Here is a 25,785-nt window from a genome sequence, read left to right as displayed (position 1 = left end):
TCAGCAGGAGCTGAATGAGAACCCAAGAAAGGCATTCTCTGTGCCCCGAGTTCAAGGGACCTAATTTAGAGCAGTTCACAAACGCAATTACTGGGAATGTCCTGTTCAGCTCCAGGCTGCAACATGCCCAGTACGGGTGGAATCTTTAGGGAAGATTGCTCTGAAACTCCAGTGTGCTTCTACTAAGCACACAAACAAACATTAAGGACTTGGAACATACCCTGGTAACTTCCAAAGAGGAAACAGAATACCAAGTTTGTTGTGGAATTCCTGGAACTCATCAAACGTCCGGAAGACAAATGCTGGCTCAGCTTGCCCTTCTCTCAAAACTCTCACAACATAGATCTGCCAAGAGAGACAACATTTACATATTTTAACATCTCCTCCTCCAATAAATTCTTTCTGGTGCAGTATTTACATTCCAGGACCAAATCAGTTGTATTAGTAATAACTAATTATTATTATTTCTGGTAACACATTTTTTGTCCATTATACGCAATGTATATCCATGCATTATCACAAAGGCTGAGAAAAATGCTAGTTTGGTTCAACTGTTAGTACTTGTCCTTTCCAAGTCAGGAGGTTATGAGTATACATCTTCCACTAGGACTTGGGTGTGAGAAGATGTATATCAAGCCAAATTTAGTACGTCAGTGCAGATATAACTTGCTAGAGACAAATTCCTATAACTTCAGAATGAAGGATCATCAATATATAGTTTACATTATTTCAGTACATTTAGGAGTTTTGTAAACCAAATAGTTAAAATCACTTTTGGAGATTATTTACCAAACAGTATTTCAACTCTATTCTTATCCAAATCTGACTCTTGGGGTTTATAGCATACTCCCTGAATTGCCCCTGTACAGCCCAGTTCAGAGTGATTTTGACCAGAACTATTTTTTACCCTTTTTTTTTTTTTTTTTTTTTTATAGTCTATCCAACCCCAAATGTACAAATGCCACCTCCCCTCAGCTCTCTCTTTATATGAATCTTTTCTGAACAGTAAAGACCCTTCAGTACTTAATTCCAGTCATGACAGCTATTCTTGTTAAGCTTGTTATGCCTATAACATCCATTTTTACATCTACATCAGTAAATCAAGACCCTCCATTACACTGCACCTGGTTTGTGCCATGGCTGCTCGTGGCCCAGCAGCATGGGGCAGCCCCAATGCATCATGACCAGATCAGGTTGTCCTGAACATCTCTGTACTGTACCTGGGCTGCCCATGCACACCTCTGCTGGGCCAGGGGCAGCAGGGGCTGGGTCACTGACATCACTCTGCCCCCTTCCCAGGTCAGGCTGGTCATGATCCATTGTGGCAGCCTTGCACTGCTGGGCTGTGAGCAGCCACAGCACAAACCAGATGCAGTGCAGGGCAGCATAGGGCTGGGTCCAGGGCAGAGCCACAATCTGCTTTCTGCATGTCCCTGTGACAGGTGCTAGTTCCACAGACAGCAGCCAGGCACAGCTGCTTCCTATGGAACCAGCATCAGTTGCAAGGTCATGCAGGGAGAGGATCGTGGCTCTGTCCCAGCCCCAACCTCACACTGTCACTGCCTTGCGATCCTGGCCCTCCCCACCCATCCCACTCCTAGACACTGTCCCCTGCCTGTCTACAGCCCCATCCCAACTGCCCATCCTGTCTTAGATTCTAATGCCTCCACTTAGAAAAAACAAGTTCACCCTTCCAGGAGAAATCGAAGAGAGGTGGTTTATTCTGTACATTCATAGAGAGCTAAAGTACAGAATACTGAAAAGTTAATTAAAACCACAAATTTCCACTTACGAGCACCACTACTTCTTCCCCCCATCAGCTTCTTTCTGGTCTCTCCTTCAGGAGAAGACATAAGGTACATGAAAATTTATAACATATTTAAAAAAAGGGGAGGAAGAGCCACTGTTTGGAAGGACACAGCAGATGCTATGCTGTAACTGCTGCATCAGCGTAAGCCTAGATTAACAGAAGTGTGCTAAAAATCACCCCAACGGTGATCCTGGTTGATGCAGAGTTCAACCCGGGGCAGTTTTGCTCCAAATATACATTTGTCCATATTCATAGTTCTACAGTTCAAAGAAAACAATATATTTGGTTGATATAATTAGCGGAGCTTATGCTATAATGCTTTATTTCTGTTCTTGTCAAGAAACTAAGTAGCTGAGAAGAATTAGTGAACCAGTTCATGCTGAAATACATCCGTGTTTAGGATTTTTTTTCATTTTGTTTTGTTTTTGGCTTTTGGAATCCAGTTCAGTAGTCCAGTAGAATCCAGTTCACTGGTCAAGATAAGAATTGGTTTCCATGGAAGAAGGACAAATGAATAAAGCAAGCAATGGTGAAGAGATATGGCAGTAAAAGCAAATACAGACTGAATTTTCATATTCAACAATATCCACTTACATAATGTTTATCTGGGTTGTACCTCTTTTGGTACGTGAACACAGATACTTCCTTAATTCGGCCATCTTGTTTGAGAGAGTATGTTTTGGGAGAAAATGAGAGGATGGGCTCATCATTGGAAGGCAGGCCTGAGAAACGCAATTGAGCCAAGTTGTGAATGAAAAAGTTGAACTTTGTGGCAACACTTCCCAAGCTGGATTCAATCAGCCTGCAAAATGAGAAAATATCTTCAAATACAAGAGCACAATTACGTACTCTGAATGCACAGCAATTTTGTTTTGTCAGTACACTACATTCCAAGAATGAAAGAAAGAAATCAAACCCTTACCGAAGGCCCCAACATTAAATTTAGACTGAAAATGGTCACTGATCCCGTGACCATCATACCTTTTATTTATTTATTTATTTATTTTATATATATATATATATATAGATAAAACCAGATTTTGACTGCTGTGCATTCCCAGAAAACGCAACCATTTCTCTGCAAGAGGGTTCCGACTTAATATAACTTTAAAAGTGTTGCAATAAGCATGGAATCAATTTAGGCCACCTCTCTTTCATTAACTACAAGCCTTATGGACAGATAAGGCTGAATGTAGTGATTAACCTTTTATTGCACGCATTAGAATTTTCTGTATTAGATTGCTCATTTAACACACCACAGTAGCATTTTAACGCAACACAAGTGTCTTTGAAATTGAAGTTACATATTCAACTCAGTAAAGGATAATATTATTTTATTGTATGATTAAAGGAAAACCATAATAGTAATGAACTTTTATAGCTAAGTATTTATAGAACACTAAATTTTTATTTTAGTATCATAGTGCAGAATTTGAGCGATGAGATTGTGTTCTGACCAAGTTCTGTTTCACTTGGTCACTTCTCTCGTACCTTGTGAAGAAAATTGTAGCTTCTGCATCTGTAGTTTGGGGTTGTAGAGCATCCTGCACATATTTTAAATCCTGAATTCCAGTTAGCTCTGGTAACCCTGAAGAAAGCATCTATAGAAAGAAACAGAAGGTTATTATATTTTCACGATGGAAAATGAATTGGAGATTTTCATGTTTAAATATCACCACCATTATGCATTTGTTAAAAATAGTTAAAGAAAAGTTCTGAAATTCTTTAGATGTTACTTTTGATTTAATTTCTATGGTGAAAGCTATAAATACTTCTGATTCTTAAATTTTCATGGCCCAAACAAAGTGAAACCAAATCCAATCTCAGTAACAACTGTTCCTGGTCCTTCCAAGGGAGCACTGCTAAGTTTCCGATTTATAACAGCATGTGGTAAGAAATGCTGGAGTGTAAGAGCCTACAATTTAGGATTTTCAGTGCAGATTTGATCTGTCAAAAGTAACTGGGGATTTAAAATACATGCATAAGGAGTTAAACACAAGAACACAGTGAGCAATAAAACACTATTACCAATGAAAGCAAGTTAAGAAAGAGGTCTGCACGTTTCCTTATTAAATTGTATGCTTGGCAGCACAGATCCACAAACAACTGGAAACGAATAGTAGGTTTTTCACCACCATTGATGACATAGGCCATATCTGATGTTAGCACAAAAGGAGCTCGATCCCTGTTTAAAGAGAAGAAACATTAACATGTTACCATATTTACTTGAACATAAAATGAAGCCTTCCTCCCCCAATCAGCATTGGAAAAAGCCCCTCAGTTGCATACAAGGAAGCTTCATTAAATACATTGTCTATTTTAAACTGATGGCAAAAGCAGCATGTACTCAGCAATGGAAACCAACTATGAAGTTGATTAAATGCAGCCATCACTGAGCATGACAGTCAAATACATAGTGCATACTAGGCAAACGTGATCTTTTTTTGCACAAAAGTGTGTGTGGTTGTACACACACACACACACACTTTTATATATATTTTTTCTATAAACCCAAAGGGCACCAACGTCTGCAGATTCATAATGAAGAAGTTGGAGTTAAGAAGTTAAGAAGTTTAACACAATTTTAATCAGTAACACCCTGAAGCCCCTGGCAGATGTTAATTTAATCCCACAATGGGATCTGAGAAGTGTTATCCCTGTCCCAACAATCACATGTCCTACTACACCAAATGTTCAAAGTCTACCATGACAGAATGTATAGTGGTTGGGATCCGGGATAAATTCCTCAGATCTCACTGCATGTTTGTCAGGATATGCAGCTGGCTATATGCATTTTAAGGTTCAGAAAGCTCCCAGATCCCCAATTGCCTGCACAACATACCCTGAAATTATATTTGTGAAGACAGCCACATTCATACTAGTGACACAGGCAGCAGGGGATGAAGGAAACTTCATGGACTTGTCAACCAAACATCTGGCTACATGGTGCAGCTCTACGTGTCCCCACATGTGGTTACAGCCTATCAGCTCATACATGGGGACATTTAAAGCTATGCCACACAGCCGGATGCTGGGACGCACATTACATGTTTGAATTTAAGTGCAATACAAGCCAGCTGGAAAGATATTCCACATTAAATGGAGCATTAATGTTACACGAAGTGTGGGACATCTTTTGGGGCGATTTGCCATTTTATTGAGGGATGTATTGGCTGAATGTCACCAGCATATCACCAGCACAAGGAACTAACCAAATGTGAATTGTTCTTTACTTACCTTTATACTGACAGTAGAGGTGTACTAATATATCGATTGCATATTGGATTGGCACCAATAAAAGGGAAATTTACATTATAGGCTGTCAGCATTTTTTGGCTGTTGTAGCTGATAAAGTTCTCCAACAAATAATTAATTATGCCATCTGGCTGGGGCCCCTATATGCCTGGGTTCCCTTGGAAAATGGTGGGTTTCCCCTTGCAGGTGGGCAGCATTCTAGCCAGCAAGGGGTCCTGCGTGCATGTGGCCAGGAAAACAGCTGGGCAGTGTGCTTACTAGCTCCCTGCAGGTAAGTCTATGGAGGGAAAGGGGCAATCCTGGCAACTGAGGGAGGACAGACAGAAAAAGGAGTGTGGGTGAGTGTATTCACCAAGGAAAAGCTATATGCTTTGCTAATGCAAGCATGAGGATTTTTTTTATACCAACTCATTGCTGTGCTACACCTATAAGACTACTATAAAAGGAAACTAACCACAGTTATACTGTAATGTGGAGATAAGTCATTTAAAAAATGAAAAAAAACCCAGCATGAGACAATCCCATCGTCCTTCTGAGAAAACCTAATGGACAATGACTTTGAGGGGAACAGCTAAGTTAAAGTCATGAAGGTGCTTTACTTGAAAATGCAAAGCAGAGTCTGGAGAGGTAGCCATTTTTTATTGAAAATAGGAAAGCAGGGAATTGTGATGGCCAGAGTTTACTGCAACAGGGAGCCAAAGACTAGATATACTAGATGTCTATACCGGGGTGCTCAGAAGGATTTTGGAAATTATGTAGTTCCAGAAAGTCACTAGTTTGACTCTGAGGATAGGTGCTGACAAATATGTAGATATTAAATCCTACATGAGGTGAATTGGAAGTTGCTCACATTTTCAAAAAATGTTTAGTCATAGAAAATACCTTTTAAAGCTACCAAACATCTGTGCGTGGCCCAAAAACCTCCCAAAGTCAATATGAAACATATGTCCTGTGCTTCGAAGCATTATGTTGTCATTGTGACGGTCACAGATACCCAATACATATGTGGCTACACAGCATCCAGCACAAGAATAGATGAAGTTTTCAGAAGCCTGAAAAAAAGCAAAAAGGTCACGAGTTGAGTATGCCCTGAGAAAAATCTTAATTCAGTGTACCATCTATTCAGGGTTCATTTCTACCAGCCGGGCTAAAGGCAGCTGCCACAGCTCTCGAGCCTTTTTTGTACTTCAGTAACTTGAGAAATATTCCATATGCCTTTCACTTGAAAACAACAATCCATTCAAGAGTCGTTAAAAGTGAAGACAGGTAACAAAGAAAGGGCTGTTTATGGAAACAAAACAAAATATTTATTTGGTAAACTGTATAGCTTTGTTACAGAATGCTGTACCCAAGAAAAACTGTTATTCACACATCAAGTGGCAGAAGCCAAATGGAATGGAATGCATCTCCTAAACTAGGGGTTCCCAAAGTTTCATCCCTGAAGGCCTACTTCAAAGGGACAGTCTTATGGTGGACTGCAAAGGGGCGCATGTACCACATCTGGTCTGCAGGCCATGCTGGGAGCACCCATTCTAAACGGCGGTTAGAAGTGAAGATCATACTTTCCCATCTTAAATTTGGAATAAGTGTTTTTCTTTTACGTCAAGTAGACATTACAACTTCTTACATCTTAACAACTTAATCCTGAGCATTCAAGTTGCCATTTTCAGACAGACGTCTTTGCAATTCTACAGTCAGTCTTGAATTACAAATTTTCTGAAACTTACGCAGCACAGAAGATATGATTTCCCAAACCTTTAAACACAAATATCATCCATACATATGAACCATACATCTGTGACTCTTGGAAAAAAATACATACCCATACCCCCACACACATTCTTCCAAGAGTCAGAATAGAAGCTGAAATTCTCTTTTAATGCAAGATTTACCCTTTTACAACCTTCAACATTAGGAATACTATTGGAAGTTACCTTTTCATATTCTTCCTCTGTAGGATTATATTTTCGCAGCCATTCCGCAAGTGGTTTGTCTTTGAAAGATCCTGTCACTCCATATTCCACTTGAATTTTCCTAAGTGTATCTGAAGCAGGAACAAGCTCCACCATACCTTTATTTAAAAAAGTTGTAGAAAATATTTACTTGCAATGACTTAGGTTTAAATCTTGTTCCATACAATATCTTCATTCTTATTTATTATGAAGCCTCTTTAAGACATCTGATTTTACCATACAGGGCTCAACTCCAATGCAGATATTTGTAAAAACTGAACTCTAAATCTGCTAAGCCTATACACAGAAAATTTTAAATGAATATCACCAGTAATGGAACACATCCAAATTAATTTGTTTTACTTAATTAAGGTTGATGGCATATATTTCGTAAATTCTTTGTCTCAAATATCAACTGATTGTGTACACCAAATACTGGTTATAATTAAAGTTCTTCATTTAGGGAACTTGAGCACTTGTAAGAAAATGCTGGACATGGATGGGTGGCTCTAAGAATACAGTAGCCTGAAAAATGACCAAAACAGGGTTACTTGTGGCTCTGCAGAAGAAAAGCAATCTGTTACATCACATGAGACAAAGTTCCTTCAGCCAGAGTACAAACTGGGAAATAATCCCCAGCTGGACAGTAGAGATTCATTTTGCAGAGGGTCAGAGAAAGCAGTAGGTATAAACAGATAAAAATAGAAGTAGTTTTCTGTTTTGTATCCTGCAAATTCTTTAAATGATAATACTAGCAGTGAAAAGGAAAAGAAAGACAGTGACATACAATGTAGTCTAGTGCACTATTTTAAACTAGCTGAAACCCGCAAAACATTTGGGATGAAATACTTTTTCAATAAAGATTTATTTAAATACAGGATTTTTAGTTATCCTTTGACCAAATACTTTAACAGAATCAAAACTTCTCACCCTCGAAAAAGCTACATAAAGCGGTCTGTGTGTAAATACAGGCTTAGGAATATAAATACGTATTTTGTTTACAGTCTGACTTTGTGACTTGCTTATAGTCATAAAATCAGAGGGTCCTTGTACACGTGACTAAGGGCCCTTTTACACACGAGGAAATTGCCCCTTTTAGTGGTTTAATTGCCTTTTTAATTATTTAATTGTGTAACAATGTACGTGTTCGGCGGCATATTTCAATTTAAATGACTTTACGTAGCATACTAACACACATCCCATGTATTTCAGTTTGCTACATAACAAATTACAGTAATATTCCTCATGTATACAAGGGTCCTATCTAGAGAATGCGACAGCTAGGCATGACTGGGGAAGCTTGGGCTTGGCAGCCTTCCAGTGCCCCATGCACTGTCTCTGCCACCTTCTTGCTGCCAGCACACCCAGCCGCTCTCCTGCCACCTTCCTGGGGCAGCCAGGTGGTCCTAGGCAGTCCTAGGTGGTGGGGACAGCGCACAGAGTGCTAGAAGCCTGCTAAGCCTGAGCTTCCCTAAGCACGCCTAGGCAGCGGGTGCTGCCTACGAGCTGGGGCTGCACCCGTGCAGCTAGCACCCCGCTGCCACAAAGAGAAGCACCGGGCCCCCTCACAACTCAGTGGCTGTGCCACCCAGCGGCAGGTTGTGGGGGCAGGTTCTACTGGGGGTGGGGAAAAAGTAGTGAGGGGTCTGATTTTCTTTTCCCCCTCCCAGAGCCTACCTGCATCTCCTGCAGCCAGGGAGCAAAATGTGGGTGGGTCACACAGCCGGAGAAGTGGGGGGACCCCGGTGCTTCCCTCTGTGGGGGCAGTGCCCCCCAAGCAGCACCCACCCACAGGCACCCCGCCTGGGCAGTCCCAAGGGGTGCCACTACCACAGAGGGAAGTACCAGGGCCCCCCCAGCTCAGGGCCTGCTAGCACTGGCCCCCTGGCTGCAGGAGAGATGGGCAGGCTCGGGGGGGAGGGGCCAGCAGAGAAAAGAAAAGAAAAAAAAAAAAAAAAAAAAAAATCGGGCCCCTCACTGCTTTTTTTTTTTTCCCCTTTTCAATGGAGCCTGCCTGCTCTGCGGCAGGGGGCTCTGGTATTTTCAATGGAGCCTGCCTGCTCTGCGGCAGGTGGCTCTGGTACTTCATTCTAGCTCTGACTTGCCTGCATATGTTTGAAGTACCTCAGGATCTTTTATAACAACACGCTTATTCTGCCTGTCCATAGCACTCCGATTGGTTGTTTCAATTAGCATTGTGATTGGCTGCCAAGACAACCAGAGTGTGCTTTGGACAGACAGAATAAGCCTGTTATAGAACACAATGCCTTCTGTATAGCCCAGAAGCAGATGACTTCACAAACAGGAATTTATTCATAGCTAAATCTCTGCTTTTACCTGGATGGCCACTATTGATAATAGTTAAAAGTTGTCATTTGTGCTCTTAAGGGGACCTAACCCAAGAACTGCTGAGAAAGGTATCCATATCTCCTAACCTGCGAGTTGCAGATTCTCCAAACTGTTCAGGTCCACAATGCATTAGTTCATCTAGTCAAACTTCTGCAAATTATGTTCCATTAAATTAAGGCAATCAGGAATCGTAGTAGAGAATATATCTTCTTAGACCAACAAAATTTTTTGGGAAAAAAAAAATCTCTACTACAAGTCCTGATTGCCTTTTCCTCTAGACCAATATGGCTACAACCTGGATACTGTTAAATTAAGACATCTGATGCATTATGACTCAAATCCAATCCAGAATGAACAAAACACTTTAAAAGAAAAAAAAAAAGTCTTCATGTTCCCTGTGTAATGTTTTACAATGCACAATGCATAATAGATATATTTAATTGAATGTGTTAAAACAGGTAAGTATTATTTTTAACCTGCCTTCTGGTAAGTTTGACCAGCCTTTCCCACTGACACTATGAACAGCTGCGTCTCAGCACTGTAGCAGTTCGATTCTGACCTAAATAGGTTTTCTGAAATTATTTGGGACCAATTAAGACTGCAACTATTCCCCTTCTCTTTCATGTTGAAACAATAACTAGTGTCTGTACTGCATCTGTTTTAACTGTTTCCATGGGTTTTTTGTTCCATCAATCTCTGACAGCAGGGATTACAGGGAAACTCAGTCTCAATAGCAGAAATGTTTTAAAACATAGCTCTAACAGGGACTTCATTAAGAAATTCAAAACAGTTTAATCTGAACCAAATACTTCTAACCCCAAGTGGTGAGCTTCTTTATGGGAGCTACTGATGGCCGTAATTATTTAATGGGTCTGTCTCCAAGGAGGAACCTGTAGACATTGTGTCAAGAATGTGAGTGCAGCTCCTGGGAGGAGCAGGGGAACGCAGTGCTTTTGGGTTACTGTACCTCGATCTTTTCCAGTTGAGAGGCACTTAAAGATGACCATCCGCAGGTCCAGCCCCTCCTGCAGCCAAATCTTATCCATAATCTTTATCATTTGTAAAGCCAACATATCTTGCCGTAAATCTTCTCCAACCTCACAAAAAAAAAAACCAAACACAGTTGATAAAAGGATACACATTCAACAAAACTGAACTTGACAGGTTATGTTCCCTTGCAAGAAATAAATTATCCTTAAACAACAACCAACTTTTTTTCTTCTATCTGTAAGTTTATAAAACAGGACAAGTGGAAAGCAATGATGGAGCTTTTTACAACATGTTCAGACATTAATTTACCCTTATGATCCAAATTTGAAATAACTGTTCTTTTTACAATTTTCACTTTGTCTCCAAGAATGGGCAAGGGGCCACTTCAAAGGTTAAGGTACTACTGGAAGTCTTTGAAGATACAGGTTCAGGTCTTAGTTGTGCTACAGACTCCCTGCATGACCGTGGTGGGCCAGGTCACTTGTGTCTCAGAGTTCCCTCTTTATAAACTATCGCTCCACAGAAGTGTATCATGAGAATAAATGTAATGAAGATCAAGGAGTATTTAAATTATGGCCTTGAGAGGAGGGGAAGGGAGGGGGGATTGCTGAAGTACAACTGAAGTCTCCTACAAACACTAACAAGTCTTATGAAATTTGTTATTTTCATTCATCCAGGTACTTTTTCCATATTGAAACTTGTCACGCAGTTAAATAAACAGCATAGTTGAGATGCAGCTATTAGCCTGCAGACACAAGTCAAAGCTAGTCACTATTTTTGTAAGTAATTAACCAACTTAAAAAAAACCTTGTAATTCTCCCCCACCCTCCCCAGATATACCAGGAAAAAGAAAAAACCCTACCTTAAACATTACATTAATTTCTTCTCCCAGTGGATCTGCATTCGCCAACGCAACTTTTAGTGGTACTGCATTAGAACTGAAGAAGGAACATGCCTGCAAATGAATTTTAGGTTAATCATCATTTAGAAAGGCAACTGGTAAAATATTTATTAACACTCAAACCAATATTAATAGTTTGTAAGTGAGAAATTTGGGAAATATTACTAATCACGGCTATTTAGTTACTAACATTTCATATATTCACACATTAACAATGAAAGTTCTGAGATTACTTGAGCAGGAAAATTAACACAAAGTGGTATCTCTACAGTGTGTAGTCTTGTACTTCTACTGATTCTGAGACTCCAGAAGTAGTAAGTAAAATTTGTTTAAAGTCAGACCAATAAGACTTTTCAAATGAGTTGACAATATGCACAATCTACTACATATTTAAAAGAAAATGGATTTTAAGTCTCACTTCCCCTTACTACAATGCAAGGTTGTCCCATGTATTCTCAAACGTATCCTTGCACGGTTATACATTGTTACTAAATGTAACACACAAATTACCTGAAGTACATAAAATCTAAAATAAGTACCATCTACCAAGTATTAGCACACAAGTTAGTGCTGTAAATGAAAAATATAAAAACAAACTAATCACCCGTCTCTCCTAAAATATGCCAGATACCATTCTATTATTCTGAGTCTGGTAACATAAGTGTGCCCAAAGCAAGCAGGTCCATGATTCTCATCAGCAGCAGTCTAGATAATCTAGGTACTTCCACTGGAGTCCAAAGATCCAAACATTTTGGGGTAGGAGACAAGCATTCCCTGAACAGTCCTAAATTCTAGAATTTACTTTATTAGCTCAATGCTTAGTTTTACAACCCACAGATATGGTACACGGTTTCTCAGGCTCTTTTGCCATGGTGATTGTGGGGAATGTACCAGTATATGCTTACTTTGGCTAGGAGCCCTTGGGCTGGCATTTATTACATTTTTGTACAGAAGCCAGTAGTGGGAAGTGGGGACCTTTTATAAAACTTAAAATGAAGAATGAATAAAAACAGACACGCAAATTTTAAGAGGTCTTTACAGATGGATTTAGTGCTGCCTCTTTACATTTGCAAGTCTACAATATGAAGAAAATACAAGTTTGGAGCTTTCACCACATCTCATTTCAGTATGCTCTACCTGGGTTGTGTAACAGTAGAGTTTTTAAATCTATATTCTCTCCCAGACAATGCTCAAGAATATTCAGTTTGTCCTCAGTATCCATCTGGTTGTTAATTTATGATGAAATTGTATCATACTTTTTCATCCTTCCCCCTCAGGATACCCAGGATGACATTACAGGTTTTTATAATTCTTAGATAAGGCCTCATCTCATTGTGAAATAACTAGCTATCTGAAGGATCTTTGTTTCTGCTCAACTAATTTAAGTGTGTGTTAACTAATTCTAAAGGTTTACACATCAACCAGCATAATCTGCTTTTATACATATCAAATAAATTTTCTACATACTGACTGCTCTTCCAGAATTTGCAAGTAGGCAATACTAGTATCAACAGCTATTAGTGTTGTACCTTAATATTTAATTCTTTTGCCACAAGGCTGGGATTGAGAGGCAAACGGCATTTGTTCCTTAGGAAGAAAGACTGCATACGTTCCATACCAGTTTGCAGGAAATTCTGCAGACAAAAAAAGAAAAAAAAAAAAGAAAGCACAACTGACCTTAACTGAAACATCTAAAAGTAAATTTTAGACAAAGAAATTATGGCAGAAGAACGAAGAGCAGGGCAAATACCTTAATTCTTGAAGCACATTGCTGCTTTATTTCTTATCCTAAACATAGCAGGACAGTTCTAACACTATGCTAATTAATTTATTTCTGTATCAGCCAAGCTAAAAGTTACTTTAGTCTATAGAATTTTAATTTCATATTAATGGTATGTAGACAAGGCTCTATTATTTTCTGTGATACAATGGGAAAAGTTTCTGCAGCAACGCCAATCTATTCCACTGCTGACAAATACCTTCATTCCCATCATTACATAACCATAGCTCTTAGTTAAAAATTAGACATTGATAAAAATGTTATGATTCTCAATATCTGCTGATGCTTTCAATGTGTTTTATGGGCTTTTATATTTAAATTTGAGAACTGTATCACTGGGTAATGAAAGTAGAGTCAACAGTTTTATCCCCCCCTGCACACACAGTATTTGAAAAATTAAGCTTACATACCTGCCTAGCAGATCCACTGGCTTGCTTTACTTTTTCTGCTGCCATTCCCAGAAGCTGCACCAGTTTGGTCTGCTTCTCCAGCTCTTCCCTCAGCCCCTTCCCACAGATTGAGAGGAAGGCACCAAGAATAATCTTGTACCTTATCCCAAACATTGGATCTTGTAAGGTATCCTTCAGCAGCCTAAAATATCAGGTACTCAGGTTAGATTTTTCCCTATGAAGTCACATTTTCTGCAAAGTAAACGTTTCAGACTGAGCTCAACAGCAAAGCTATTGAAAAAAGATATTAACAAGCAGCACTGCATAATACTATATGCATGTCTGAGATTACTGGTTTACAGGAACTAGTGGAATCCTGAAAGACAAAGTCATGTTGCTTTCATTAAACAAAGCAACACTTAGGTTCTACATACTCTTCAGAGACTGCAACACTTGTTGATCTGTTACATATTCATGTAATTTTGGCACTGAAATAGCAATTCATTTATTACAGTAAAGTTGATATTTCCAGAAATACATTACACAAAGGAACGAACAGATAAATTCTTACCAATACAAGTAGTGTGCTATTTGAATATTTCCCAATGCCCGAGCTAAAATGAACCTGACCAGAGCATTGTCCAAGTAGGTTTCATATTTCAATGCCTAAACACAACAAAAATACAATTAAAAAAGACAATTATTTTCCAAGTTTCTTAGATATTTAGTTTTAGGACTTAAAGTTACATGGTGACCAGAGATGTAGGGGCTCAGCAGAATAGCAAATGCACCCTAGAATTTACAGCAGTAATCCAATAGGATCTGTCACAGTTTAAGTGATGGAGGAACTAATATAAAGCCATACCTGAAGCTTCAATGCCATTTTAAAAAGATTGTTTATTAGTACAGAGAATAAAGTCTAACACATACAGAAGATGTTGTACAATTTGCTTATTGTTCTACCCAATCCAATGTGTAAAGAGGTATTTAAGTACACTAAGGATACGGCTCCATGCTTCACCTGTCACTGATATTAGTAATTAAAAATTGATTATATACATATTGTGAAGATCAAAAAAACCCCTGTGAAATACTGGATAAACCTACAAAGTAAGCAAGCAGTTGGTTCCTTACCTGTACAAACTGTGGAAGGAAGTCTGCTAACTCATCATCACTTATTGCCTCAATCCAATTAACAGCTGTAGTTCGTACTTCCTGATCTGCAAACCTACAAGGATATAAATGATTTTTAAATCATCCATTTATTGAAGTGCCAGGCAGACACGAATCACCACCTGGTTTTGACAATATGACCGTCTCTTAAGACAGTATCATCTTGGGTTTAATATTATTTAAAACAGGCTGCTGTTCCATACTACAGTTTAGCTTGCAATTAGTCATCTCATTTTAGAACATTACAATGGCAGATGTGATTACAGTCTGTCAAACTAAAAAGTTAGTAAATATTTTCCTTCTTATGGTTTTGTAACATACAGTGTATATTCTAGTATGAGATAGATGAGTGGAGCTTTTAGATAAGTAGACAGAAATATATTATGAGACATTTTCCAGGAGAAGGTCAATCAGACAATCTCCCCACCAATGAGAAAACAGGTCCAAAATAGATATGCTTAAAAACTACTTTGGTAAAAAAAAACATTTTCTGAGCAGTTTTTTTTATCTCCTACCCATGCAAGTCAAGGAGGAAATAGCTGACATTAATGGATAGTAAACAAAAACCAGAATGTGCAGCAGAGTTGGAAGTTAAAAGCATTTTGCAGAACAATAGACAATGTCCAATCCATAGCTCTAAGAATTTCTACAGGGACTTACCAAGAAGCATGTTATTTGTAACAGTGCAAAACAGATGGAAACGTTTTAAAAGCACAAGTATTTAAAATACTGCTGGAATGCAACAGTGTGCATTTGCTCCTATTCACTGATTCTGCTTACTCTGAATTCAGTAGTTCCAGTGCAGTCAAAGGAGGTAATGGAGGCCACTGCTGAAGCAATGAGTATATTTCAGGAAGGCTTGCACAGTCCCAGTGCGGGGCACTAGCTAGTATTTTTGGTAGGCTGTTTGTGCATCCATAGCAATAATGTCGTTTCTCCCACAAAAACTCTTTATCTTCCTTTGACAACCTGTGGATAGTTCAAATCGCATTTTATTTTATATGGTCATGCTGAACTGCAAAAATACTTGCCAAAGTAAATAAAATAAATCCCTTCTTCTGGGATTGAATGCAGCTTAAAAACGTGCTACCTGCTACCTAGAGGTTTAATACAGCCACAAGATGTATAAAATGTTAGAGAAGCAGAGATAGGTACATTGCTACTCAGAACCCATTAGGACAGAGACTGCAAGTGCTAGAAAACTTTGCTTTATGTTGAATCTAAACAGAACTCTTCATGCTACACTATAACTTAAATTCAAATACAGATAAAACATAGCAAAATGCTACTTCCCAAAAACACATGCCGGACCATTAATTTGCCATTACTGTGCCATAACCCAAGGGGCTCTAAGCAAGTACAGAGGGACAAAAGAAGTGTTTAATAGCAAGGGAAATGTTATGGCATAAAGCTGAGAAAAGTACAGGCAAATTTTAAGATATCCCTACCGTTTTGCGAATATTAGGACCCTGGTGGACAGCACATTTAAGATATTATTGACCGGTTAACCACATCTTAAGTAGTAACTGGCCCACATATTTATTCAATTAATGGTGTAGTAAAACAGAGAATAAGCCACAAAGTTATTACACAAAAAGTGTGTAATAACTTCGCGGCTGGTTCCCACCATGCCTTAAATTGAAAATGTGGCACTCCCATGGCTAGAAGCCCCAAATCAGCTGACTGGTGCTCCTGGCCATAGGAGTTAGCTGGTACAGAGGGAGCCCAGAAATCCAGGAGCTCAGATCATGATCCTGGGATCCCCCTGTACAAGCAACATGGCATGATTGGGATGTGATCCCTGGTTGCACAATCATGTCTCCTGCCATGCACATATGGTATGGCAGGAGGAGAGACTATTGGAATTGCAGATAAGATCCCATTGCACATTTAATTAAACATCTGTCAGTGGTTTCCTAGTTCAGAAGCTCTTGGCAAAGTCAGTCACAGAACTTGAACTGCATTAACATTTCAGAGCAATACAAGAGACATTTCATGCAAAAGCCTATGTACTTCGTTCCTTCTCCTCCAAAAAGTCGTCTGCATGTACAAAGGTAAAATAAAAGATAAAGCAGACAAAACATACCCCAAGGTGCTATCTTTTGAGAGAATGGTAAGAAGTCGCTCCTTTACATGTTTTTCCAATGTTTCTATAGAATGGTGTACAGAACTGTTTGCAGCTTGGGGAATTTTATATACAATATCAAAAGCCAGGAAAGGAAAGTCAACCTAAAAAGATAAAAAGGCTTAGTTTCCAAATATACAAGAATACTTAAAGGAATCGAACTTATAGGGGTTAGTCTCCAATTTATTTATTTATTAAACAACATTACTTCCCCATCTCTAAATTATTATTGCATTAGAGCTTAAGCATCATTGTTTTATACTTGCATTTTGGTTTTATAAGGTGCAACTCTATCTTTCCTTCTGCCTGAAGTTAGGCAAACACTGCAAACTACTTCTGTCTATTGCATGATAAGTTACCCCTTTTTCCACTAGACACCTCCTATTACTAGTGACAGATAATTCTCAACCCTTTCAGCAATGAAACAAAAACACTCAAATTGGGGGACAATTAAAAGACCACATACACACTACCTGCAATACAATTCTTTCCATAAGATTTCCTTTTTTATGAGCCATTCCTGATGTGGGACTCTTGTGTGAAGTCCAAAGGTACAAGAACTTTGTTCCACAAGTTAACACACTAAATGCCAAAACAAGAAAAAAAAGCACACTCTTTAAGTAGGCACAGAGAAAATTAAAAGAAAAACAAACAGGAAGCATGTCATGCATCCATAACAAAGGAGAAGGTAGCTCAAAACATGTTAATCCGATATTAAATAGGTGTCATTTAAATGGACTGTCAATGGCTCCCTCAAGGTAAAACAATACAATGGGGCAGAAACAGAAACATGTGACTGAAAGAGGCCTCCCAGATCACCAAGTCCAGTTCTCTGTGTTCATCCACTAAGGTCCATCTCCCCGCCGCCCCGAAAAAAAAAAAAAATCTATTCCACACACCTAAATCACATTTTTTCCCCAATCCATCCATCTCCCCCAAATAAAAAAAAAATGCCACATAAGGAGCACGGAGCAGGAGATACAAGGGCACCACCAATACCGTGTCTCTGTAGTGTTATGAAAACAAGTTAAACATGCTTATATGATCCTAGGAGGTTGGCAACACTCCACATTCCAGAGAAAGGCAAAAAAATCCCCAGGGTACATTAAGCCAAGAGCACATCAAGTTTTATATGGTGCTCTTCTTTGAAAGGGAGATCTTTCATTGCAAAAAGATGTTCTGTATTTTAAGTTTCTGGATTCAGCAGAAATGTACCATTCACTGGCCATTGTGATTTGGAGTCATGAAGCAAAGACTGTGATCAGTGCTACCCATCAATTCAACACTACTCTATCATTTTTTCATTTGAGTATTTTTCAAGTTCTCCAAACCACTTGGACTTGGGAACTGTTGTCCCAAACAGCCGTTGACAAAAACAAAAAAGTTGGACTACTGAACAACTGAAATCCCCCCCATCTTAAAAGTGACATTGGTTGTTCATGTGAATAATGCAGTTGAAACAAAAATATGATACAAGCAACAAATAAGGGCAGTAGGCATGGAGCATGATGCACAAGATAGTACTTTTATGATTATTATCCAAGTTTCAACAGCATTCTGGGTATTGTACAGAAGACAAATTCCTGCCCTTGGAGTTGAAAGTGTTATATTGTCAATAGAATCCAATCTCATTAAATACTGGTTGTGGATCAAAGCTTTAGCCTCAGATGTACATTGGTTTTAGAGGCAGTGATAGTTCATTAACCTGAAGTTTAAAAAATGCAAGAGAACTCGCTTGATGTTACTGAAGCAAAACAAAATGACAATTACTTGAGTTGCTAAACGTTTTTTCAGATCTCTATCAGAGCCATACATGTTTTTATCAAAAATGGATAGCTGTATCCTCTCCAAACACCTACTTCATCATAAGTGCTCCCAATCTGGTGTTAGATTCTCTCACAGCACAGTAATGACCTTTGAAATGTAAGTGTTCTAATTAAGTGTAATTTTTAGATCCCACTTGTAAGTTGATGTTATTTGGAAATGCAGCTGGAACGTCTGGCTTGTATCCCTCAACTATGTTGGCCTGGATTCATTCTTATTTACTGATTTATTGCCAGCCTCCTGGCATTTCTATACCTACCATAAGCAAGTTCTTCATTCAGCTTTGGCTCAACACTTTTGATCTTTGTGTTTTATTAAGCTGAAACAGTTCTCTCACCCACAACAGAGTTGTAGCCCTCTCCCTGCTCGTCAGATGTTGAACTAGATTTTTCTCCAGTCACAGTTAAATCAACAACTTGACATTCAATTGAAGAATTCTCTCATGTTATAAAAAAACCCAACAACCTAGCACTGCTTATGTCATCTGATTACACAGTATAGGATACTCTTCTCAAAAAGGCTTCATGCCCCTAACCTAGGGAATCTTCCTTTGCCAAATGACCACCACACTGCACATGGAAGTAGAAGCACTGCGGTTTGAACAGTCCCTTGTTGCCACTACCAGCAGTGCCAGTTGGTTCAGCCTGAGAGATGTTGTTAGGCATGCCTGGGAACTGGCCTGACAGTTTAAGATAACAGAAGTGAAAGTTCGTTTGCACCACTCTGCTGCACCCCAAAAAGATGTTGGATTTGGGCCAATGATTTTACTGATACCAAGTAAAATAATTTAGTAAACAGTAAAGTATCATATTTCCATTCCAGCAGAAACTCAGGAGGATATTAGATAGCAACTGCTAGCTACCTCTAAAACCAAGTCTGGATAATTTGCATTCAAGAGTTTCAAAATAGGTGTCTGAGGAGTTCTTTGGACTATTAATGTTCATTAAGTTCAATAAAGACACATGCTAAGTTCCGCACTTAGGCTGGAACAATCCCATGCACAGTACAGGCTGGGGGCTGAGCAGCTAAGCAGCTGCTCTGCAGAACAGGACCTGTGGGTTACGGTGGACAATAAGCTGAATGAGCCGAAAGTATTCCCTTGTTTTGAGGAAGCCTAACAGCATACTGGGCTGCATTAATAGGAGTGTTTCCAGAAGATTGAGGGGAAGTGATTATTCCCTGTATTTACCTCTAGTGAACCCATATCTGGAGTACCATCTCCAGTTTTGGGTCCCCCACTACAGAAAGGTTATAGATAAATTGGAGACAGTTCAGCAAAGGGCAACAAACATAGCTGGGGAACATGAGAGGCTGAGGGAACTGGATTTATTTAGTCTGGAAAAGAGAAGATGGGAGTTTTAAGAACAGCGTTCAACTACCTGTAGGATATGTACAAAGAGGATAGAGCAAGACTGCTCTGAGCAGCAGAACAAGGACCAATGGTCTCAAGTTGCAGCAAGGGAAGTTTAGGCTAGATATTAGGAAAAACTCTCACTAGGAGGTTAGTAGAGCCCTGGAACAGGTTACCTAGAGAAGTTGTGAAATCTCCATCCCTAGCGATTAAGACCCTGGATAGACAAAGTCTTGGCTGGGATGATATAATTACATAGTCGGGGATGGTCCTGCTTTGAGCAGAGGGTTGGACTAGGTGATCTCCTGAGGTCCCTTCCAGTCTTATTTTTCTATCATTCTACGATTTCTATGGGCTCCTATACACATGCAGGGAGCTTGCACTGATGTGCAGTAATGCCAGGGTGTTGGAGCAGACTTGATTTGAGTCTGCTGGAGCGTGGAAATTAACACACTCCAGCAGTCTCCAGCATCAGGTGCATCAGCATCCTCACTGAAAAATGGCAGTGGGATGCTTTGAACTAAAGCTCATTGAATGGGCTTTAGTTCAAAGTGCCCCACTACTATTTTTCAGTGTGGGGATGCTGATGCTGGTGATGCTCTAGGCGCTTTAAATTAACTTAACTCTCGGAGCTGCATTAATTAAAGTGCCCCTCCCACAGCACACACATAAATGCCCTATGATTCTATAAATCAGTGCCAATTAATATGACTATATAGGAAGTGGATTTCTGTAAGCTTGCTATATTTTTTAGCTATTGAAGGCTTAAGAGAGGAAGGTAATAATGTTGCTTCTTAATTGTGTAAAGGACCTGACTTGATACTGCACAGCATTCTGATCAACAGGCTAGAATGATACAAAATTAACATGGGAGATGCTAACTAAATACAAATACATCTTAAGGTTATTGTAAATGGAGAATCAAGTGAATTTTAGCAAGTTCCTGGAAAGATCATTTTCTGGTTCTCTATTATTTAATCTATACAGAGGACAAGGGCCTAAACTTCAATGGTTGGATCCTTCATGAATCAGTGACCTGTTATAAATGACTGGGCAAGTAGTAAATAATGAAAAAAACAATGTCAATGATACAAAGTAATCTGAATTGCTTGGTATAGTGGACATGAGCAAACAATATGCATGTTAACAGACAATCAGTCATATCTAGAAACAAAGGATATAAACCACACCCACAAGGGGGAAATTGGAGAAGCATCTTTCTGAAAAAGACTTGGGGGTCTTCCTGGACAGTCAATTGAACATGAGCTGTCAGTATAGTACTGTGACCAAAAGGACTGCATACCAAGAGAATTTCTAGCAGGACTGAAGGGAGATTATCTTTATTTAAGACTTGTGTAATCATTTCTGAAATACTGGGTCCAGGTCAGGTATTTATAATTCAAGGAGGATATAAAAAATGGAGAAAATCAGAGAAGAACCATACAAGTAAAAGACTGGAAAATATACAGTGAGAGACTCTGGGAGCACAACCTATTTAGCTCATCTAAGGAAGGTTAAAGGGGTCACTTGAATAAAAAATGGGTTACTGCAAGGTAAACATGAATGTGGCGACTTACAGCATGCCAGCTACTCCATCTAACTTTTTATGTGCACGATACTGACCCCTGGTAAATGAAAGTTAATTACAGCTATCCCAGAGGAAGAAACTGCTGAAGATTAGTTTTCATTTATCACAGGGCATATACACAGAAGTTAAATCACCAAGTAGCTGGCACATAAATTCCCAACCTCATTTATCTTCCAATAACACGTTTGTATGCCCATGCCTACAAGGATTAAATGAGGAACATATTTGATAGTTGGTTCATCAGTATAGAAGACAAAGGCCTAGACTTCATTGGCTGGAATTTGAAGCTAGACAAACTGAGCCCCTAAACCTGGAAAAATTTCTGAGAACAAGTAAATACTGGGAGTTGGGGCTGTGGAGTCAGTATGGAATGTTTATCATTTCAAATTTTAAAATCATATTCGAATTTTTTTTTTTTTTTTTGGAAAAAAAAGAATATGCTCCAGATCAAAAAATTAATTCACAAATTTCTATGACCTGTGTGTGTAATGTTGGAAGTAAGACTAGCCAAGTGATTCTCAACTTTTTTAAACTCAAGACAGCCCTCAGAAAATGCCAGCTCTTAGGTTTTCACACATTTTTACTATAGATAGCAAGACAATTCTTCTGTTGTAAACATATCACAACAGATCAGAAGATGCAACTTTCTTCTTTGAAGTCTTTAGTTTTATCTTGTGAATCATATTTACACATCTAGCACTGCTAACATTGTATAGCATCCTGTAGTTCCCTTGAAAGAATCTCAAGGCACCCCAGGGTGCCTCAACACTGTGGTTGAAAGAAAATAAATAAATAAAATAAAAATTACTGGATTAGATCACATTGGTCCCTTCTGGACTTCATGAAGATATGAAATTGCATGTTTATTTTTAAACATTAAGGCTGTTTTATAATCAAATCTTTCACTGGCTTGTTTCCTTCTACACTTTAGTCAAGCTCTTAAATCCTTTAATCTAGATTTTAAAAATCAAACCTAAACTTCATCAAAATATTATGATGTAGTCCCTTCATATTCCCACTTCTAAGACCAAATCTACTAGAGATCAGGAGCGGGCAGATATTTTGGATGGAGGGCCGCTTACTGAATTTTGGCAAGCCATCGAGGGCCACATGACAGGCAGCCGGGGACAGATAAATATTAATTTTCTAAATGTTTTAGGGGCCCTGCGGGCCGGATAGAATGGCCTGGTAGGCCGTAACCAGCCCACGGGCCACATTTTGCCCACTCCTGTACTAGATGGTAGCGTCTGTTGAAAGACACTCTGATCCGTCATAAAAATGTAAATGGAATGCATGGATGATGGCTCAGCCGCCTCTCCCTACCCCTTGAACAGATGAAGAACTCCAGTTCTCAGTAGTCGTTCATTCACCTTACTTTCACAACTCGTTTTATTTACAGTTAAAGCTGCCACCTCTCTTTATTTAAAAAAAAAAAAAAAAAAAAGGAACAAAAAAAAAGTGCCATTTATGACAGAAACACTGGTATTTATCAATAAAGGTCAGCAAGTCTCTCTCAAAAGCCCTTCTAAAGTAGAAAGTCCTCCATGCCTAGGGAACCAAGTCATGCATCACACCTCTGGAGATTCACTCAGCTGGTAATTCATATTACTGGAACAACCTGATTGAGATGAAGTGTCACCATGCTACGTACAGCTCATGTCTACTTCAAAACAAGACCCTGGATCTCAGCCAGTTAAACTAAGGGTGAAGCTAGGGATGTGAAAGGTTAGACGATTAATGGATTAAATCATTTAACCAATAAGATCAGTGATATAACTAGTTAGCAAACCAGTTATTGTTTAGCCTTGGGTGGGCAGTCTACCAGGGAAAGGGGGAGGTGGGGTGGGAATGGCAGGAAGGGAAGCTACCTGGTGCCCCAGGAGGAATCAGAAGGTGGCAGGGCAGGCAGGAGGGAGGGAGGAGCAAGGATTAGTACCCATAGCCTAGGAGGAAAACAGCAGGCAGCCTAATGACTCAATTAAGCAATTAGCTGCTCATTCACAGGTGCTCTCTCCCTGCTTGAGGCTTCAGGTGGGCTTGTGTTGTTTGGCTGGGTTTGCCACCGTCTCCTCCACACCCCTTTGTCTTCTCCTCCCCTCCACCCCCAAAGGACCTGGGGGAATGAAATGCAGCCATCTGAGCTACTGTTTTACTGGCTAACCATTTAATCATTGTAATTGGAGAAGGTTAAATTAATTTTTTTAATGATATTTACATCCCTAGTAGAAACAGATGCTACCTTTGGTCAACTTTGTGCTAACGTAAAAAACTGATAGTGGTGGTAGGCCACGAAGAGACCCAAAGTTGTGATTTTTTGTTTTTGTGTGCGCTTTGGCACCACTGAATTATTTTCCCGCTAAATTGCAGCTTCTTTGCACGGTGGAGTTTTCTGCGGTAAAGGAAAAACCCGGTGCAAGGGAGAATTTCCCGCCAATTTGTAGCTTTCTTTGCATGGTGCATTTCTTTTGCATCTAAGAAATGCTCAGTGCAAAGAGTTCCCACCATTTGTATTTTAATTCGAGCCCCATTATTGGCTTGTGTTAAATTATGCACACGTGGCGGCTAGTGATTGGCTTGCTAGCCGTATAAGAGGCTTGGGTGGTTTCCGCCCAAGTTGGAGAACTCCGAGGAGGACCCCCACAAGGGAGGACTCCACGAACACCAGGAGGAGGAGACTTCACGCTGTGTGAAGATCTCTAAGCGCTGCGGAGCCTATCGGACCCAGCGCATTTAAAGCAGGCAACAGGGGTCTGATCAGCCTCTAGCCTCTCCCCGTCACCGGGCCTTCAGTATATTCAGAAATATACTGAAGGCCAGTATATTTCTCCTTCCCCTTATTGTGCTAGGAATGTAAAAATTACTGCCATTACATAGGCTGCTGCTACTATACCCTTCCCCTACAGTCATAATTCACCTACATTTCTAGGAAAAATTTACCAAATAGAATTATCATTCAAATGTTCCTTTAGTTCACTCTTGATCACTCTGCTATGAAGTATGGAGACAACTGAATGGAAGCATGATAATGAGATTTCCTTACTATTAAGTTTCAGTTTTGCAATGAATCTAGAAGCATCTTCTCAAAGTGCAAGGGACAAAGCACTACCATTGTCTTATTTTATTCAACAGAATAGCAGAAAAGCCGCTTACTGAGTTTTGGGAAGCCATTGAGGGCCACATGACAGGCAGCCGGGGACAGATAAATATAAAATTTTCTAAAATTTTTTTAGGGGCTCCGTGGGCCGGATAGAATGGCTTGGTGGGCCACATCTGGCCCCCAGGCCGCATTTTGCCCACCCCTGACTTAAGTCCTGCTTGTATACTAAGTCAGTTCCTGTAAACAGCTCAGATACTTACCGTCTAAAATCAAAGAGAGGTAAAGAAACTTGACCCAACATCTCTGGGCCCTTTCTCTGTTTATTTGAATCAGGAGAACTTCCACTATTTTGATTTAATATTCCAAATAGGGTAAGACATAAGATAGATTCCAAAGGCAACTGTGAAATCTGGATAGGAAAAATTATTCTGTAAAATAAGTATATGAAAAAACAGTCAGATACATAGTAAGTCAGCTTTGACAAAATAGGTCTCATGTAAATAAAGCAGATGTTTAAAAGCTAATAAAAATTAAAATCTATTGAACCTGCAAGGGTACCTGTAACAAGAAGGCTAACTAAAAGAAGCTTAAGAATGTACAATTAAATTCAATAAATGAGTCATAGTTACACAATAGATACCATATTTATTTGATTATAAGACAAGGTCCACTCCCCCACCCCCGCCATTTAACGTATGGTAAAAAGCCCCCACCTTACAACTGAGCACAAGGCAGTGGGTGGCAGGGGGTTAGGGCTGGAGCCAGTCACAACTGCTGATTGCCCCCAGCTACCTCTGCATGCCCAGCGACTCTTCCTCCTGCAGCCACCAGTCTCTCCCCACTCTCCCTCTCTGTCACACTCCTCACCTTTGCTCCATGGCGGCAGGCTCCATCCTTGCTGCAGCATGGAGCACATACTCCAGCCCAGACCTGCAGCAGCAGTTCCAGCTCTGTGCCACTGCTACGAGGCAGGGCTGGAGCTAGGGTGGCCACTGGTTCTGTTTTATATGGGACCATCCTGTTTTTAAAAACTTTGTCCCCTGTCCATTTCTAAATGAAGAGCAGACTGCAAAAAGTGGTTCCTCAGTTTACTGATGTAAATATATGTCAATCATTTGTCCTTGCAATTCTACTGGCTGTGCCTAGAAGTAGGGTGGTGCACAACCATGAGGTGGCCTTTTTGTGGTGGCCCTGTGCCTTC

At 39.7% G+C, this 25,785-nt stretch overlaps 1 protein-coding gene across 1 annotated transcript in view; it reads right to left on the bottom strand.

Annotated features, from left to right (window-relative positions):
* PIK3C2A (phosphatidylinositol-4-phosphate 3-kinase catalytic subunit type 2 alpha) overlaps positions 1–25,785 on the bottom strand; it is a 94,248-nt gene that overhangs the window by 5,168 nt on the left and 63,295 nt on the right. Inside the window, 16 exon segments of the mRNA XM_025205637.1 lie at positions 221–345; positions 2,405–2,612; positions 3,302–3,411; positions 3,839–3,995; positions 5,948–6,117; positions 7,000–7,136; positions 10,334–10,463; positions 11,219–11,311; positions 12,787–12,891; positions 13,448–13,628; positions 13,998–14,092; positions 14,561–14,654; positions 15,380–15,568; positions 16,686–16,828; positions 17,198–17,306; positions 24,845–25,012. Of these exon segments, the coding sequence (XP_025061422.1) occupies positions 221–345; positions 2,405–2,612; positions 3,302–3,411; positions 3,839–3,995; positions 5,948–6,117; positions 7,000–7,136; positions 10,334–10,463; positions 11,219–11,311; positions 12,787–12,891; positions 13,448–13,628; positions 13,998–14,092; positions 14,561–14,654; positions 15,380–15,568; positions 16,686–16,828; positions 17,198–17,306; positions 24,845–25,012 (2,214 nt within the window).

The sequence above is a fragment of the Alligator sinensis genome, unplaced genomic scaffold (assembly GCF_000455745.1).
Source record: "Alligator sinensis unplaced genomic scaffold, ASM45574v1 scaffold447_1, whole genome shotgun sequence".
Taxonomy (NCBI): domain Eukaryota; kingdom Metazoa; phylum Chordata; order Crocodylia; family Alligatoridae; genus Alligator; species Alligator sinensis.
The sequence above is the reverse complement of the archived record's forward strand: the minus strand, read 5'-3'. Positions and strand labels throughout refer to the sequence as shown.